The sequence below is a fragment of the Cryptomeria japonica genome, chromosome 4 (genome assembly GCF_030272615.1).
Source record: "Cryptomeria japonica chromosome 4, Sugi_1.0, whole genome shotgun sequence".
NCBI classification, from domain to species: domain Eukaryota; kingdom Viridiplantae; phylum Streptophyta; class Pinopsida; order Cupressales; family Cupressaceae; genus Cryptomeria; species Cryptomeria japonica.
The window spans coordinates 141,012,136-141,028,317 of NC_081408.1; the positions used below are offsets into that span (position 1 = coordinate 141,012,136).

General features: G+C 36.3%; 1 protein-coding gene across 1 annotated transcript; it reads right to left on the reverse strand.

Moving 5' to 3' along the window:
• Window positions 1-6,019: 6,019 nt before the first annotated feature.
• LOC131074110 (putative disease resistance protein At5g47280) lies at window positions 6,020-10,012 on the reverse strand. Its single transcript, XM_058010658.2, has 5 exons — window positions 9,112-10,012; window positions 8,271-8,677; window positions 7,803-8,158; window positions 7,505-7,716; window positions 6,020-7,282 (listed from the first exon to the last, which is right to left on the reverse strand). Exons 1-5 carry the CDS (start codon window positions 9,782-9,784, stop codon window positions 6,465-6,467), a joined length of 2,466 nt encoding a protein of 821 aa, XP_057866641.2. The 5' UTR covers window positions 9,785-10,012; the 3' UTR covers window positions 6,020-6,464.
• Between the last annotated feature and the right edge of the window lie 6,170 nt (window positions 10,013-16,182).

Sequence of the window (16,182 nt, forward strand, 5' to 3'; positions counted from 1 at the left end):
TAGATTCTATCTACGCGCTACCCTTTCCTACCTATGCGCTATCTAATTTGGCCTATGCGCTAGACCTTGTCTACGCGCTAATATTTTCCCTCCTTGCGCTACCCAAACTAACCTATGCGCTGGAATCTGTCCACGCTCTAATCTGTCCTCCCTAAGCGCTCCCCTTTTCATCCTATGCGCTAGGTTAGTCCTACGCACTAAATCCCTTTTCCTAAGCGCTACCCTTTCAGACCTATGCGTTAGGTCATACTTACGCGCTAAACTCCCTGCTTCATGCGAACTTCTGCGACTCCTATGCGCTAGGTTAGTCCTACGCGCTACCCTGTGCTTCCAACGTGCTACTAAACGAGATACCTGCGCTATTCTACCTTGACGCGCTAACCCAGGTGTCCTATGTGCTAGAAAAATTATTTCGGACGCAACTATTAAATTGACCTCTATGCGCTACTGTTCACTTCGTATGCGCTAATCTATGTCCTAGACGCGCTAAAACGAGTTGTCCGAACTTGGAAATTCAAAAAATAGCTAAAAACAACAAAACCAAAAATCAAAAAGAGGTCAAAAGGGTTGACTTACTGGTGGTCCACGTGCTGTTGGTCTCTGGTATCTTCGAACGCGCTCAAAACGGTGTCTGTGATAGGGAATAGGCATTTTCTCTCCAGAGCCAATTCTCTTTTCTTCAAAGTCAACAAGCACAAATGAGTTCAAATCAAGCCCTTTTCCCTTTTTATAGGAAGAAAATGAAATTAGGGTTAGCTAACTGGGCCTGTAATATGGTCGCGGTCTCCCCTATACCAAAACATTTGTAATTTATCGAGAGATGAATCAATTTACACACTTTCTACACGCACAAAATCCTACACATCATACGAATTTCATCAATTTAAATCAAAAATTTTCCAAAAAAAATATTGATTCATCTCCCGAGGGGGCATCACATCAAATATCGAATCTGGAGCACGACTAGCAAATCAAAAGAGCGACACAACAAAAATTGCATTTAATCATAAATCATGATAGGACATCATTTTCTTTGAAATAACATGTGCACACACGTCACTTCAAAGAGGGGCAAAATGTAAACGTATAAAAATGACCATATTCCTAAATGAATATTTTATGTTCATTTCCCTATTTAATTAAATCCAATTTAATTAAATTATTCACATTCTTCTATTTAATTAAGTAAATCACTTGATTAAATTCACTATACCATTTAATGAATAAATCATTTTATTCAATTAAATCCCCCTAGCCATTTTTAATTAAATTCAAATTTAATTAAATAGTTATCCTAAATTGAATAAATCAAATTTATTCAATTACAACCAAATTGAATGAAAATCAATTAATTCAATTAAATCCTATAATTCCCCATCCACTTGCAAAATCCCAAACCCCTTCCTAAATCCCTTCTAGAATATTCTAACCAATTCTAATTAACCTAAACCCCCCTCTAAACTTTGTCACATCCCTAAGCAAAGGGAGGTCACTTCTCAAATGGTCCAAAGTCTTGGATAACCATTGAAGGTTTTCAACCTTCAACCACCAAAAACCCTAAAGTCTTTGAAAACCATTGAAGGCTTCCAACCTTCAACCACTTAATCCCCAAAGTCTCCAATAACCATTAATGGTTATTTCAAACCCTCCCACATGGTTAAAACATTTGTTTTGACTCAACCTCTACCCAACCCAAGGGTCTCATCAGGTCATTAATGCTTTGACCATGATTATCTCTTAATCATTTGCACAAAGGTTTATCTTTGGATTAGATCCTAATTCAGTGGGTAAACCTAACTTAGACTTGACCCTTAGCCTTTAGATAACCATGAGGTCTCCTCAGGCCTTTAATGCCTCCAACCTCTTCTTTCAACCCAATCTGGTGTGGACATTTGTCACCATTTCATTGGTGCAAATTGTGCACATGGATCCCCAACTTTCAAACTTAACCCTTGATTGAAACTTTCAATCCTGACCATCCATTGCCCTATTTATGCTATAAATAGAGCTCTCATTCCTCCATTCTCAACAATCATCTTTCAAATTTGAAGCATCACACTTATGCTCAAATTGTTTCAAGCTTTCACATCATTTTATGCTCTTCATTTAGCCTCTTTTAGATCAAAATTAATCATGAATATGCATACTAGAGTAATTTATTTATCATTTTAGTTCAATCATAGAAGAAATATAGTATGCTAGGATAATCTTCATACTAACCTCGTCATCTTATCATTTAGTTTGTTGCGTTTCAAGCATCTCATCTAGCTTATAACACATCTCATATTAAAAACAGTTAAAATCTCTCTCGTTCTCATATTTGCCATCCCTAAACCATTTTGCTCAGTAATCTGAGAGCAAAACATTGGTTTGAGGGACATTGTGAGATAGAGAACCATGGGACCCTCCTTGGGAAGCTGAGTAACACTGCGTTACTCCATAGCTTGCATCAAGAAGTCCTGTGTGTGTGTGTGGATTGGTATTTATCGTAATTTTTCACATATTTAGTTTTATTAATCCATTTTTCCCACATACAAACATAACAATGGTTTGGCAAATATGGCTTATGAGGATTCAAGTTGGTTATGGCATCTCAGGTATGGGCATTTAAATTTTCATAGTTTGAAGTTTCTAACCTCGCATGCATTAGTTTCTAGTTTGCCCAAGGTTGAGGAACACAAGGAGGTTTGTGAAGGTTGTGCTAAAGGAAAGAATGCAAGGGAAAAGTTTCCAAAGGGAAATGCATGGAGGACTCATCACCCACTTCAACTTGTTCATTCAGATATATGTGGTCCTATGCAAACTAAGAGTTTGGGTAAGTCATCATATTGCATCACTTTTATTAATGATTACTCACAAAATTGTTGGGTATATTTTTTTAAAGCCAAAGATGAAGCCCTAGATACATTCAAGAAATTTAAAGCCCTTGTGGAAAATGAGAAAGCATGCAAGATCAAATGTTTAAGGACTGATCGTGGAGGAGAATTTTGCTCCAAGGCTTTCCAAAGTTATTGTGATTTTAATGGCATCAAGAGGCAACTTACTACTGCATACACACCTCAATAGAATGGAGTAGCTGAAAGGAAGAATCGTACTGTGGTTGAAATGGCAAGGTGCATGTTACAAACCAAGGGATTGAGCAATTCTTATTGGGGAGATGGAGTTGCTACAACGATGTACATCCTCAACTGTAGCCCCACCAGTACACTAGAAAAGATGACTCCTTATGAAGCTTGGTATGGTAAAAGGCCTAATGTTAATCATTTCAAAGTTTTTGGTTGTTTGGCTTATGTGCATGTACCTGATCGGAATAAACAAAAATTAGATGCAAAGAGTGAGTCATGTATTTTTATTGGGTATAGTGAGAAAAGCAAGGCTTATAGATTGTATAATCCCCTCAACAAGCTTATTGTCTCAAGAGATGTGATTTTTGATGAAGGGGGAGTTTACGGTCATTAAAAAGGCCATATTGAGAAGCCAAAATCTGTTTTGAGTGATAATATAATTGCTGATATTGATCATGAGCAGCCAACTAATGTTTCTATATCCAGTAGTTTAACTCTACCAAGCAGCCCTTCATCAAGTTCTTCAATACCAAGTTCAAGTCCAGCTTCTTCTGCAAGTTCTACAAGGAAAGTAAGGAGATTGAGTGATATCTACCAGAGGAGTGGAAATCAAGTACATGAAGAAAACCCAGTAGGTGAGACAGTAAATTTTGCTTTATTAGCCAATGCTGATTTTGAACCATCATGTTTTGAAGATGCATGTACTAATGAGGTTTGGGTGAAAGCCATGGAAGAAGAGATGGATTCCATTCACAAGAATGACACTTGGGAGTTAACAGAACTTCCATATGAAAAAAAAAGGATTGGCACCAAATGGGTCTACAAGACCAAGTTTAACAGTGATGGAAGTGTTGAAAGACACAAGGCAAGATTAGTTGCTAAAGGCTTCACACAGAAATATGGAATTGATTATGAAGAGACATTTGCACTAGTAGCAAGACAAGAGACCATAAGAATGTTGATTTCATTAGCAGCTCAGAAGAAGTGGAGCATACATCATATGGACGTGAAAAGTGCCTTCTTGAATGGGTACTTAGAAGATGAAGTATATGTGGAGCAGCCACAAGGTTTTGAAGTAGAAGGAAAAGATAATTATGTCTACAAGTTGAAGAAGGCTTTGTATGGCCTCAAGCAAGCACCAAGAGCGTGGTATGCCAAGATTGATGGATACTTTCAGGAAAATGGCTTCCAGAGAAGTAAGAGTGATCCTACCCTTTACTGCAAACAAGAAGGTACTGATATTCTCATCATAAGTTTGTATGTTGATGATCTTTTGTATATGAGTAGTAGTTCTAAGATGAAAGATGAATTCAAAGCTGCTATGATGAAAGAATTTGAGATGAAAGATCTTGGTCTAATGAAATATTTTCTAGAAATGGAGGTTTATCAAAGTAAGGATGAGATTTTCGTTTGTCAAAGAACGTATGCACAGGATATGCTAAAGAAATTTAATATGACTAATTTTAACCCTGCTTCCACTCCAAGTGCTTATGGAGATTTGTTATGTAGAGATGATGGTGTTGATTTAGTTGATGAGATAGCTTACAAAAGTATTGTGGGGAGTTTGATGTTTCTAATCCACACGAGGCCTGATATTGCCTATTCAGTTTCACTTGTTTCAAGGTATATGACAAATCCATCTGAAATACATATAAAGGCAGCCAAGAGGATTTTGAGGTATGTGAAAGGGAATTTAAGTTTTGGTATTCATTACTACTCTTCTGAAAAGTTCAATCTAGTAGGCTTTAGTGATTCAGATTGGGGAGGTAGTATGGATGACCGTAAATCTACATCTGAAAATTATTTTTCTTTTGGTTCTGGTTTGATTACCTGGAGCTCGAAAAAGCAAAGTATTGTTGCTCTCTCATCTACAGAAGTAGAGTATGTTGCAATTACCTTGGGAGGTACACAAGCTCTTTGGCTCAGAAAAGTTTTGGAAGAAATTGGAGATAAGCAAATTCAGCCTACAGTGATATATTGTGACAATGTGAGTGCCATCAAGTTAGCTAAGAATCTGGTTTATCACAGCAGAACAAAGCATTTTGATTTGAAATATCAATTCATATGAGATTTGGTGCAAAAGAAGGATGTTGAATTGAAGCACATCAACACCCAGGATCAACTTGTAGATATATTCACCAAAGCGGTTGCGAAAGCTCAGTTTATAGCACTATGAGATAAGATTGTGAGCCCTCTCAACATCAAGGGGGAGTATGTTGATAAGTGATGCTTCTCTAGCATGCAGCTCCATGCAACTCCAGTTTGGACATGAAGCTATCCATTCATCACCATGCATAAGCTATTTTTAGTTTAAATCAGTTTTTTGTTTATTCATGCAAATAAAGCATTTACTCCAACATGCATTAATCTTTAGGACTATTTTTAGTTTTGTTTTCTGCATGAGTTTGTTTTTAGTAAATAAAGCATGTTGTGCATGCACTTATTGTATTCTTAATTTAGGGAGTAGTTTGTCTTTTTCAATTTGAGAGCCTTAGTAACTTTCCATGCAATGCTAGGAATATATTTAGAACTGTAATTATTATTAATTCTTTTAGGTTGCAAATTCTTTATATATACAGCCTCTATGTAATTTCTTATTAAGCTTCAATAAAAGAAATTGGTGTGCAATTCCAAAAAACAAGGGGGTTGTTCTTGTGTGTTCGTTGTTATTTAATTTGATTAATCGGTTGGCTCTGAGGAGACATAGTAGTTTTAGATTCTACGGAATTTCTATCAAAAATTGTAGTTTCAAGTGTCTTGGTAGACATGTATAAAAAATGTAGAAGCATAGATAAGATATGCAAATTGTTTGACAAAATATATCAGTGAAATGTAATCTTATGAAAAACTAACATTATATATATCTTCAAAATAAATTTGTTGATAAAATATTAGAAAATTTCAAGAAAATGCAATTAATAGAACTCAACCTCTGCTAAGATCTTCCCTACCTCTATTCAAATAAAAATTTAAGAAATTAAATTAATCAATAATAATTTTAGATAACAATATCGTATAACTAATCTCAACTTTATTATGGGAGGATGACTTCGCAAGCTTAAAAGCTTTTCCCAGCCTGATAGAAGCTTTATCTTAGTTTGAAAAAGAAAAAGGCCGGATGAAACCTTTTCGTTTTGAGAGCTAATAACTTGATTTACGACTGTCTCCATTTATTTACATGGAGAGGTTTGAAAAAACCCATTATTATACTTCTAACTATTCATTTTTTATCCACAATTTGGATGCCAGAGATTCCATAAGGCTCAAATTAAATAGCCTATTCTCACAGCACAGTCATCACTGTACTTAGAGACCTCACCCTCACAGCCCATCCAATGTATAGTTCTTGCACTTAGGCAACCCAATATGTAGTCCTTACAGTTAGGCCAACAAAAGAAATCAGTCATCAAGCCAGCCAAAAGTAGATTGTGCTTCCACAATTTCAACTCTAAGATCAGGGATAGAAAATGTTTTAGCTCGAAGCCACTGATGCCCTACCTTCTCATCGCAGATAACATGTTTGAGTGAGCCTAGTCCACAAACACTTCTAGGCAATATCCTCAAATGAGAACACTCTCTCATGTTAAGTTCTTTCAGTTTCTTGAGTTGGCCTATTTCATCTGGAAGTTCTTTCAAGCCCTCACACAGTGAAATGTCTAGAAATTCCAGCTGCCCAAGTTTCCCAATGGATGCCGGAAGCTCTTTCAGGCCTGGTAATGCTGACAATTTTAGCATTCTTAGAAAGCTCAGTTTTCCGAGATCATATGGCAACTTTTCAACAAGATGGGAGTTGGAAACAGACCATATCTGAGCAGATGGCATTTGAAAGATGGCAGGAGGCAATTCCTCCAAGTTGCTGCAGTGCTCCAGATTAAATCCTTGTAGGTTGGCGTCATTCAATGTGGAAATATTTCCAAACCCTTCGCTTAAGCTTAAAGATAGTTTATCTAAATTTTGCATTGCTTTGCTCTGTTTCGGAATAGTGGGTGGAAGAAGCCTCTCCAAGCGAACACTTCTGAGTTGAGTGAGTGGAGACAAGGCACCTAGACCTCTTATTGTGGCCTTTTTTGAACTCAAATTACAAACGATTAAAAATTTCAGTTTTTTCATGGTTTTCAGAAATGGAGGAAGAAAGTATTCGCTTGCAGAAAAGAGTAACACCAGAACCTCTGTTTCCAGAAAATTCATCTCATACCACTGGTTCTCGGCCATAGAACCTGCATAATGATGAGATCAATCACATATGCAACAGAATTACAACATTTTATAGCGGCCCAGAATAGCAGTTCATGTAAAATTTTGATATCAAAGATATTGCTCTTCCAATTCTATCACAATGCATGAGGGCCAAACCACAAAAGATGAAAAATTTAATAATTTAAATAATCTGTAGAGTTTGGCACGACAAATGTCGGAATATTTCTGGGGGGATATCCTACCTGTGTATACAGAGACAATTTGAACATTAAATTGTCTATCATTAAGCATCTCCCATTTTCCCGGTAAGCTCTGCTCCTTCCTAGGCATGAGTAACTTCTTATCATGGACTAAACTGTCCCGGCTTCCCAAATACATGGCCAAATCTCGCAATATCCTGTGCTGAGAAAAGTACAGCTCGGAAGCATTTCCATAAGAAATTGTTGCTTGGCTTCTGATAATTACAAGCACCATGTCAGAACAATGTTTGAAAAGATTGATAGCAAAAAATTTAACATACATACAAGGAAAAACATTTACCCTGGATTGCTGAGTAAATTCAAGATATTTCTATTTGCAAATTCCAACAGCATAGTAAAGGCATCACGCCACTCCAGCTTTCGAACATGAACCCAAATGTCAAGCAGTGCATCAACACAAATTTTCTGGTCCTCTGGAAACGAGGCTAAATCTATGAAACATTCCCTCCCAACATCATCCAAGAAACCAATACTGATCTCTAAACATCTACGAAGCCCTTGTTTGTGATAACGGGATATTGGTTCCCCCTTGGAAAGCTTCTTCATTGTACTCTCCCAGGCCATATGAGGTTCCCCATGCAGAGAGCTACCTATAACCTTCAGAGCAAGGGGCAACTCCTTACATTCAGCTTGCACCTGCCACTCATGATATTAATATTTTGATTGATGTTCAGGGGAAGCTGGGAAGATTTGAAGAACCAAACAATTAATCACAATTTTGTATTTGAATGGTAAGAAAAGACAATACCTTCATCACTAGATTTGAATCTACGGTACTTGGAGTTGATGTCTGTCCGAAAGCCGAGAAGCAGAAAAGTGAGAGAGCATCCTTGTGTCCCAGCAATGGCAATTGATATAGTCGAGTAAAATGGTTTCTGGGTATTGTAGAACTGTCTCTGCTTGTGATAAGGGTTTTGTATCCTGGCGCTTCAAATAGTAGTTTCTCTGAATTAGCCCTCGACCAGACATCATCCAACATCACCAGAGTCCGCTTAGATTGCCTCTGAAGCTGCTGCTTTAGCTGTATACGTGCACTTTCCACATTCTGAAACTCAGGGGCATTCCTTCCAACAATATTCTCCCACATCGTCTTTAAAATTCCTTTCAGATTTGGGGATTCTGAGACGGTGATGAAAATCACATTTTCAAAAAAACCTGATTTCCACATTTCATTTTGGGTTTTAGTTCACTGCAAAAGAAATGCACAACCTTTAAGCAGAGCACCCCTTCCGGAGATAATCAAACTCAAAGAACAATTCAAAAATTCATGATTGCAGAATTAAGGGTCCAATCTGAGGGAACCAGTCATTAAATCAACTAGACCGTAGAAATTTTGTTTCAAAATTGACTACCCATTGAAATATCGAACATGGAAACAGTCATATAGATAAGAAGAATGTAAGTCTACGGCACAATTTTAGCTTTAAATGTCTAAATATCAATTTAGCCTTGTTGTCTTACAGACCAGAGCCCTTTGCCCAAATCTTAAAACATTGATGAGCAGGGACAGAAATTTCAGACTGGTTTCCCAATAAAGGATTCAAAGAACAGGAAAAAGGATACCAAAAATGGAAGTAAAGAAGACTCACCTTTGATATGGGGATCATCACAAAGAGCCAAGGCCAAAGTTGATTTCCCACCACCACCCATACAATGGACCCCAACGACCGACACCTCGCTCTGTAACAAAAGATCCTTCAAATGCCCAGTAGACTTCTCCAAACCGACATAAAACTGAGATTTCACAGCAACAGTATTATGATAAGAGAATTTGTCAGCCTCTTTAACCTCAGCAGACTTACACAAATTATCTAGACGGATTTCCTTAACCGTCATGGTATTCCTGCAGTCGTCTTTGCTGAGCATAGAAGCTTGTTTACAGATGGACTCATTCACAGTGCTGCATATATCTGGAGGCTTTAATTCCATGTATAGATCTTTCAATTCTGCCATAAGATTTCTAGCATTTAGCAGCATATGGGCTGGTATAAAACCCACGATGCCATTGATCTCCTTCTCAAGGTTGAGTATCTGTGAAGCATACCTACACTTACGAAATATGTTTAAAACACTTATGTTCTCACAGTATTTCACCAACTCTACGCCCCAATTAAGCGTGCTTACAAACTGGTAAAAGGCAGGATTTTGTTGATCCTTGGGCAGTTTGAGGTCAGATACACAAAGTTGTTCAATAGCTGTGATAAAAGATTTCAGCAACGCATCGACTCTAGCGAACACACCGTTGCTATTGAATCTCTCCATCCTATATTGCTCAAACGAAATTTAACAGTCAAAGATATCATAAACCTCCGCAAACAGCATACCTCTTCAAATTATAAATTAGGAGCTGGTTATTGCTGTAGCTTTGATCTCTGTGGTTGAATAGTTTTGTGAGTGAATTCATGGTGGGTATATAGGCATAATGATGGGGAGCTTCGTATGACGCAAGAATTGAATTTCTGGGAAACCTGCATGATTATTGCCTACACGTGGCGTCGTCAAGATATTTAAAAAATTCAGATGCATGATATTTATAAAGCAGGTCTCGTTCCCGGTCACTGCTAGGGAACAACAGTCACAATTTTACTTTAATTGTGAGGCCTCAAAATATGCCAAGGACAGGATACGGAAAGGCGAAAGGAAGTAGCTGATATGTTTCCGACTCTCAAAATCTATCGCCATTATTAGGACTGTATCGCTCGAATCTTGATAACGTAAAGACTAGTTGCCTTGTCTTTTTCCACGCGTCTTATCGCCTAAATGTAGCGGACGTTCCCATGCGGTGGAATATCCAGGAATTGTCTCGCAACATCCAAAAATATCGCAATCGAGCCATTTTCCACAACAACGTGTTCATATAATTCCAAGACAACCAAACGATGACTAGAATGGTCCGGAAAGATAAACTAGAAAATTTCTGAAATATTTGTAGCTTCCATGAAGCTTTCTTTCAAAAGAATGATATACGGATACATGTATATTTATGTGCAATGTGTAATTAAAATTGTATATATTTTATTTTTAAGTTTGTATTGATTAGATAAATATGGAGAAGGGTTTAGACCCATTACAAAATCGTCATTGAGTAAATAGAGCGAATCTCATCAGGAATGAGATTAATCAAAAATAAAAATAAAGTGTCTTTAGAGGATAACAACAAAACACAAAAAAGACTAGGGAGGGACTTGTCTACTAGTTACTATTACTAAGGGAGTTCAATCCCTTTGCTCTCTGCCATTCCTTCTGGACCAAATCCAGTTGCTCCTCAAAAGACACTCACTTAGGGCCCAAATTCTTAGTTGCTGCATTAACCTAGATGGGGGGATTAGGGAAATCAATTATATATTTCTATTTTTTTGTTGTAGTATTTAAGCGGGAGTCTACTCTAAGTCGTAGATGTTGCATCCTCCCTCCTTTCCTTCTCCTTCTTCTCCTTTTCGCATACCAACTCCTATTGCAAAACATGTATAGAGAGGGCAATGTTCTTCACTGAGTCCCTATAGTAGTCTATTAGCTCTTTGTTGTTTCTAATAAGGACCTTCTAGTTTTGTTTCAGTTTAGCCACTTTTGCTTCGAGCTAAGGGTTTTTAGCCTTTTGCTTGATTTTTTTGATTTCCTTCTTAATAACCCTCCTGCTCTCAAAGGTCTTAGCCATTTCTTTTGTTTGCTCCAATGCTTGGCCATAAATTTCTTCATTTAAACATTCCTGAGCTTTCTCAAACAACAATTTTTCTAGAATCTAGACTTTGCATTTAGCCTATGGGATTTGTGCCATTTCCATTTATAAAGCTTGATATGGGTGTTGACCCTGCATGCTAGATTTATTCAATTTTTTGTTGCAACTTAATGTAGAGAATACATTGACTCTGGGTGGGTTTAAAATGACACTTTCCTAGGTTCCATGGGGTCCTCACAAAGAGGGGAAAGGAGAGCTGGTTGATGGGGGACATTTTAGTCAGGGATATAGGATTGCTTAGAGGAACTAGTGTCATAATTAGAAGTCGCCTCACAATTCTCTATATCTAGCACATAGGAGTCATTCAGGGGCTCATCACTATACCTCGCTGGTTTAGAGAAACTCACCATTTTACAGGCTCATCATTATACCTCGCTGGTTTAGAGAAACTCACCATTTTACCTTTCTATTTGTTTTTGGAGGCTTCAAAAGTGAGATCAACTAAAATGATTGAGGCCAAGGTGGAAGCCCTAAGGGAAAGATTCAAATTTGACATAGAGGTCAGGATAGTAGTTGAGGAAGTGGTTCCCAACATGGGGAGCATAGGTCTTGAATGTTGAGCAAGTAAAGAGGGGTTATGGGCTTAGGGTTAAAGGCCAAGGTGAGGGCCAAGTTATATTGAAATAAAAACAATATTAAGTCTTGGTGAAGAGCATTTTTTTTAAGACTTATTAGTTTTAGACATCGAATCTTCAAGAGAAATAAACAACTAGAATAGAAATTTTAATTTTATTTGATGCTAAAATTGATTAAGCAAAGTAAATAGAAAGGCCTAAGACCTTTTATACCTTCCTTATAGGTGACATAATGCATAAGTGTGTCAACAATTCTCGAACATGCCTCCAAGAGATCCTCATGATTGAACCCACTTTTTAGATGGTTCACTTTCTTGCCTTTATTGAGGAAACTTCTCATGGCCTCCTTATAATCACCTTTCATCTTCTTGGCCAAGTGCACACCATCATTAGGGATGCTAGTGGCTAGAGAAATAGTCTCAACTGAGGCTTGGAAAGAAACCTTGCTCATTGTGACTAGACACTTCTTCGATGAGCTAGCAAATTTCATAGACAAAGCAAGGTTGAAACATTTCATAGATAGGACATAGGGAATGCAATTCATGGCTTCTAAAATATCCTATACTTCCTATCATTATTCACAAACTCATGATCATTGTGTTTCATTTGGAATAGGTTGTCATCCATGGTAGCTTGTTTACAAACACAAAGAAGAGTGCCTAACATGAGAGCCAAACAATGGAGACATAGGTAGGTTCTAGGAGTCCAAAGGGTAAAATAAAATAAAGTAGGCTTCATCATGAATCCCAAACATGTGATCTGCATCAATGATGACAATACTTAAATTGAAAAGTCACTTTTGTTTAGGTGTAACCTTTTGACAATATTAGCTGATAGTGAGGACATGTCCTCCCATATTAAAAAATCACTAAATTGAGTTGCAAGGTTGGCGAGAAAATCCACAACTTTATTGCCTTCTTTAAAAACATGGAGGATCTTTTGATTTTGGAAAGTTTAGATGTTCAAGTGTGTCATAGATTATGTCTTGCACTTGCTAGTTAGATTTAATTTTATTATTCAATAGATTAATAATGTTCCTCAAGTCACCCCCGTTTATGATGTTATACATTACTTTAGATTTTGCAATTTGAATACCTCTCCATACAATTGTCACCTTAGCCAAAATGAGATGTTTGCACCCCTAGATTAATAGTATAAGAAAATAAAATTCATCCCTTATGATCATGTAGGAGGCCAACCCCTCTCTCCTACTTGGGGTTCCCATGGGATGAATTGTCAAAATTTAGTTTAAGCCAGCATTGGACAAGCAGGGGGAGGGGGGGGGCATTATTTTTAAGTTCATTTTGTTCAAGTATTTTTCATATTTAAAGTGAATTTAGTTTATGATATTATATTTTTAAATTTTTTTTATTCATTATGGATGATTAAATTTGTAAGAATAGATTTGATTTAGATTGTTTATGGGGCAATGTATTTAAACTTCAATGTTTTAAATTTTAGAAATGAAATCTTACAATTTACCCATCTTTTTACTAGTTATTGCGAGTGATTTATGTGTTATAATATATTTAAAGGTATCTACTATATTTTTTAAGGCAAAGAACAAGTGCACATACACACACACACACACACACACACACACACACACACACACACACACACACACATTAATATAAGAAAGAGAGTTTTTTACAGGATATATATGATTTGAGTCAGGGAGCAAACTTGACCTAAAGATATAAAAAATTCAAAACATTTAGCCTCAAATGATCATAATCTCATCCATAATAAGGACATAAAACATAATTACAAGGGTGGACGTATATGAAAAATGCTAAAATAGTTATCAGTAGAACATCAAACACCACTCGATAGAAAAAAACACCTAGAAGATGAGCATCCCCCAACTACAAGTAACTACAAGTGAAATATATAAACTAATATGGAATATGTAATAATGATTACAAGTGTGGTTGTCTTTGCACCAAAAGATTGACCTGTTAATGCTCGATACGACCATTAGACTTATAGAATCCATAGGAGGCAGTTAAGCCATGTCACAAACCCAAACGCTGCACAATACAAGGAGACCAATGTTGCACACCTTGTCACAATCCCCCCCCAGTGCAAGTGAGGGGTTTGAACCTATGACCAAGCTTTGATACCACTTGTTACAAGTGGAGTTGTTCTTGCACCAAAAGATTGACCTGTTAATGCCTAATACAATCACTAGACTTATAGAATCCACAAGAGGTGGTTAAGCCATGTCACAAACCCAAGCATTGTGTTGCACAACACAATGAGACCAAGGGCGCACACATTACAACAATAAGGTCCCAAATATTATTTTACTCATTAGAAAATCCTTTACTTCTCTTTGTAGAGGGGGAGGTGTGTTGGTCTGTTATACCACAATCTTGGTGCATATCATAGTCTAATGACTCCTTAAGACCTAGGAGACTCTTGAAAAACATAATTTTCAGTTGAGCAATAGAAGAGAACATGCTTTTCTTGGAATATGGGGAAGCTTTACTAAAGCCTTCATAATTAATGAGAAATATTAGTGACCTAAACTTGTTCTAAATGTCCTCTATTTGCAACAATTCAAAATAATATGTAAATTCATATAAAGCTCAACCCAGAGTTTCTTCATGTTGGATTTCTACAACAATCTTGAATGCATCATAAGATGATGCAACTTCTATATTCTTTTGGATTTCTGCTCTAAGAAATAATGTGCCAATTAGTGCTGCCCTGAAAATGGAGATATTCTAAACTAGCACACATGGATGTTAATCTACAAAATAAATACAATTTAGTTGAAAAAGGATGTTAATTTAAGTTCATGTGATAATCCTTATACTTGTGCCAACTCATCTTGAGTAAAGAGAGATTCTCCTTTAGAGAGGGTTGCTCCAACATTTGCCAAGTAGTCTATTACCTGGTTGCCATCTTTGTAATAATGAATGATTAGATAATGTTGGAAGAAGCCAAGAACACCCTAGATTTTGGAAAAATATACTTTAGTTACCAATTTGATGTTGTTTATGTCTTAAGGCATTAATGGTAATTTGAGAATCCCCCTCAATAAATAGATGAGTGATGTTGTTCTTTTTTGCTAATTTGAGGCCCAAGAGCTATCAACGTAGTATTGAATTGCTTGAGTAATGTATCATTATTTCTAGATTATTCAATAGGCAACCAGAGTTATTTCGCTAATAAAACCCTAACAATTTTGAAAGAAAAGAGTTGTGAATCCCTTAGGGTTTGGAGCCTTATCCACATGTAGAGATAAAACCACTATCCTTAGTTCTTCCATGGAGAAAGGTTTGAATATAAATTAAAGTCTTCATCAAACATCAAGTTTGAAATGCAACCTTGGATTTCATTTCTACTGCTTTAATCTTTTTAGCTACATCTTCCTTAGATAACATTTTAGAAAATAAGCTTATTGCCTCTTGTTGAATCTACTATGTTGAATTATTCTACAATCATGTCTATTTTATGTCTTATCTATGTTGCCAATTCCCATTTCATCAAGTTGTTCATGTGTAAATATATGTGTCTACATCTTTCTTAATTTACTAATTCACAAAGTTTAAAAAAATATATTTCCCATTAATTACTACCATACCAACACACAAATTAATTGATATCTTAAATGAAATGTCAATCTGTATAAAATCTCTATTATCCCACTAGATGTCAATTGTCATTTTAAAAATAAAAGACATTTAATTCTAAAAATCAGGGATTGCAAATAAGGGTCATGCAATTTTTTTTTGTGAAGATAAAGTGAAGCCCGTGAATCCTTCACATGAATACACTTGTTTTGAGAGCTAAATAAATAAGAAAAAATAAGGCACCTTATCATATACATGTCTCTTCACTAAAACATGAAATGAAAACACTAAAAATAAGGAATCCTTTTTGTTTTATATGGAAAATATGTTATAATATGGTGTCATCTATGTTAGACTAAAGCTAGGAGTCTATTACTAAATGTGATTACTGAGATGCATAAAAATAAGAATTCAAACTAAATACTTAGAATGTAAACAGTAGAAATCAATTAATTAACTTGGACATAAGTACAAATATGTAATGCATAGGAGAGATATCCACCACATAAGAAACTAGAATTCAACTCCATATTCTTATCAAATAACATGCAAACACGCATCCTTATCCTTATCAGTTGACATTCACATAACAAATCTTATCTAGAAGAATATTACAAAATAATATATTGTAGACTAACACCCCCCTTAAGCATACTTGGGAAGATATATAGATAGTTTGGTCTCAACAACAAGGCTTGATTAGGTACCTAATTACAAAGAGAACACTCACAAAAGTGAGAACAAAGTAGAAAACCTAGTGAGAAA

What these genes read in the sequence shown, in the direction of transcription:
- LOC131074110 (XM_058010658.2), bottom strand. Translation starts at nt 9,784, where the DNA reads ATGGAGAGATTCAATAGCAACGGTGTGTTCGCTAGAGTCGATGCGTTG. An exon ending in TGATGATCCCCATATCAAAG is followed by an intron (nt 8,678 to 9,111) that starts GTGAGTCTTCTT and finishes TGTGGAAATCAG; the next exon opens with GTTTTTTTGAAAATGTGATT. An exon ending in AATTTACTCAGCAATCCAGG is followed by an intron (nt 7,717 to 7,802) that starts GTAAATGTTTTT and finishes TGTAATTATCAG; the next exon opens with AAGCCAAGCAACAATTTCTT.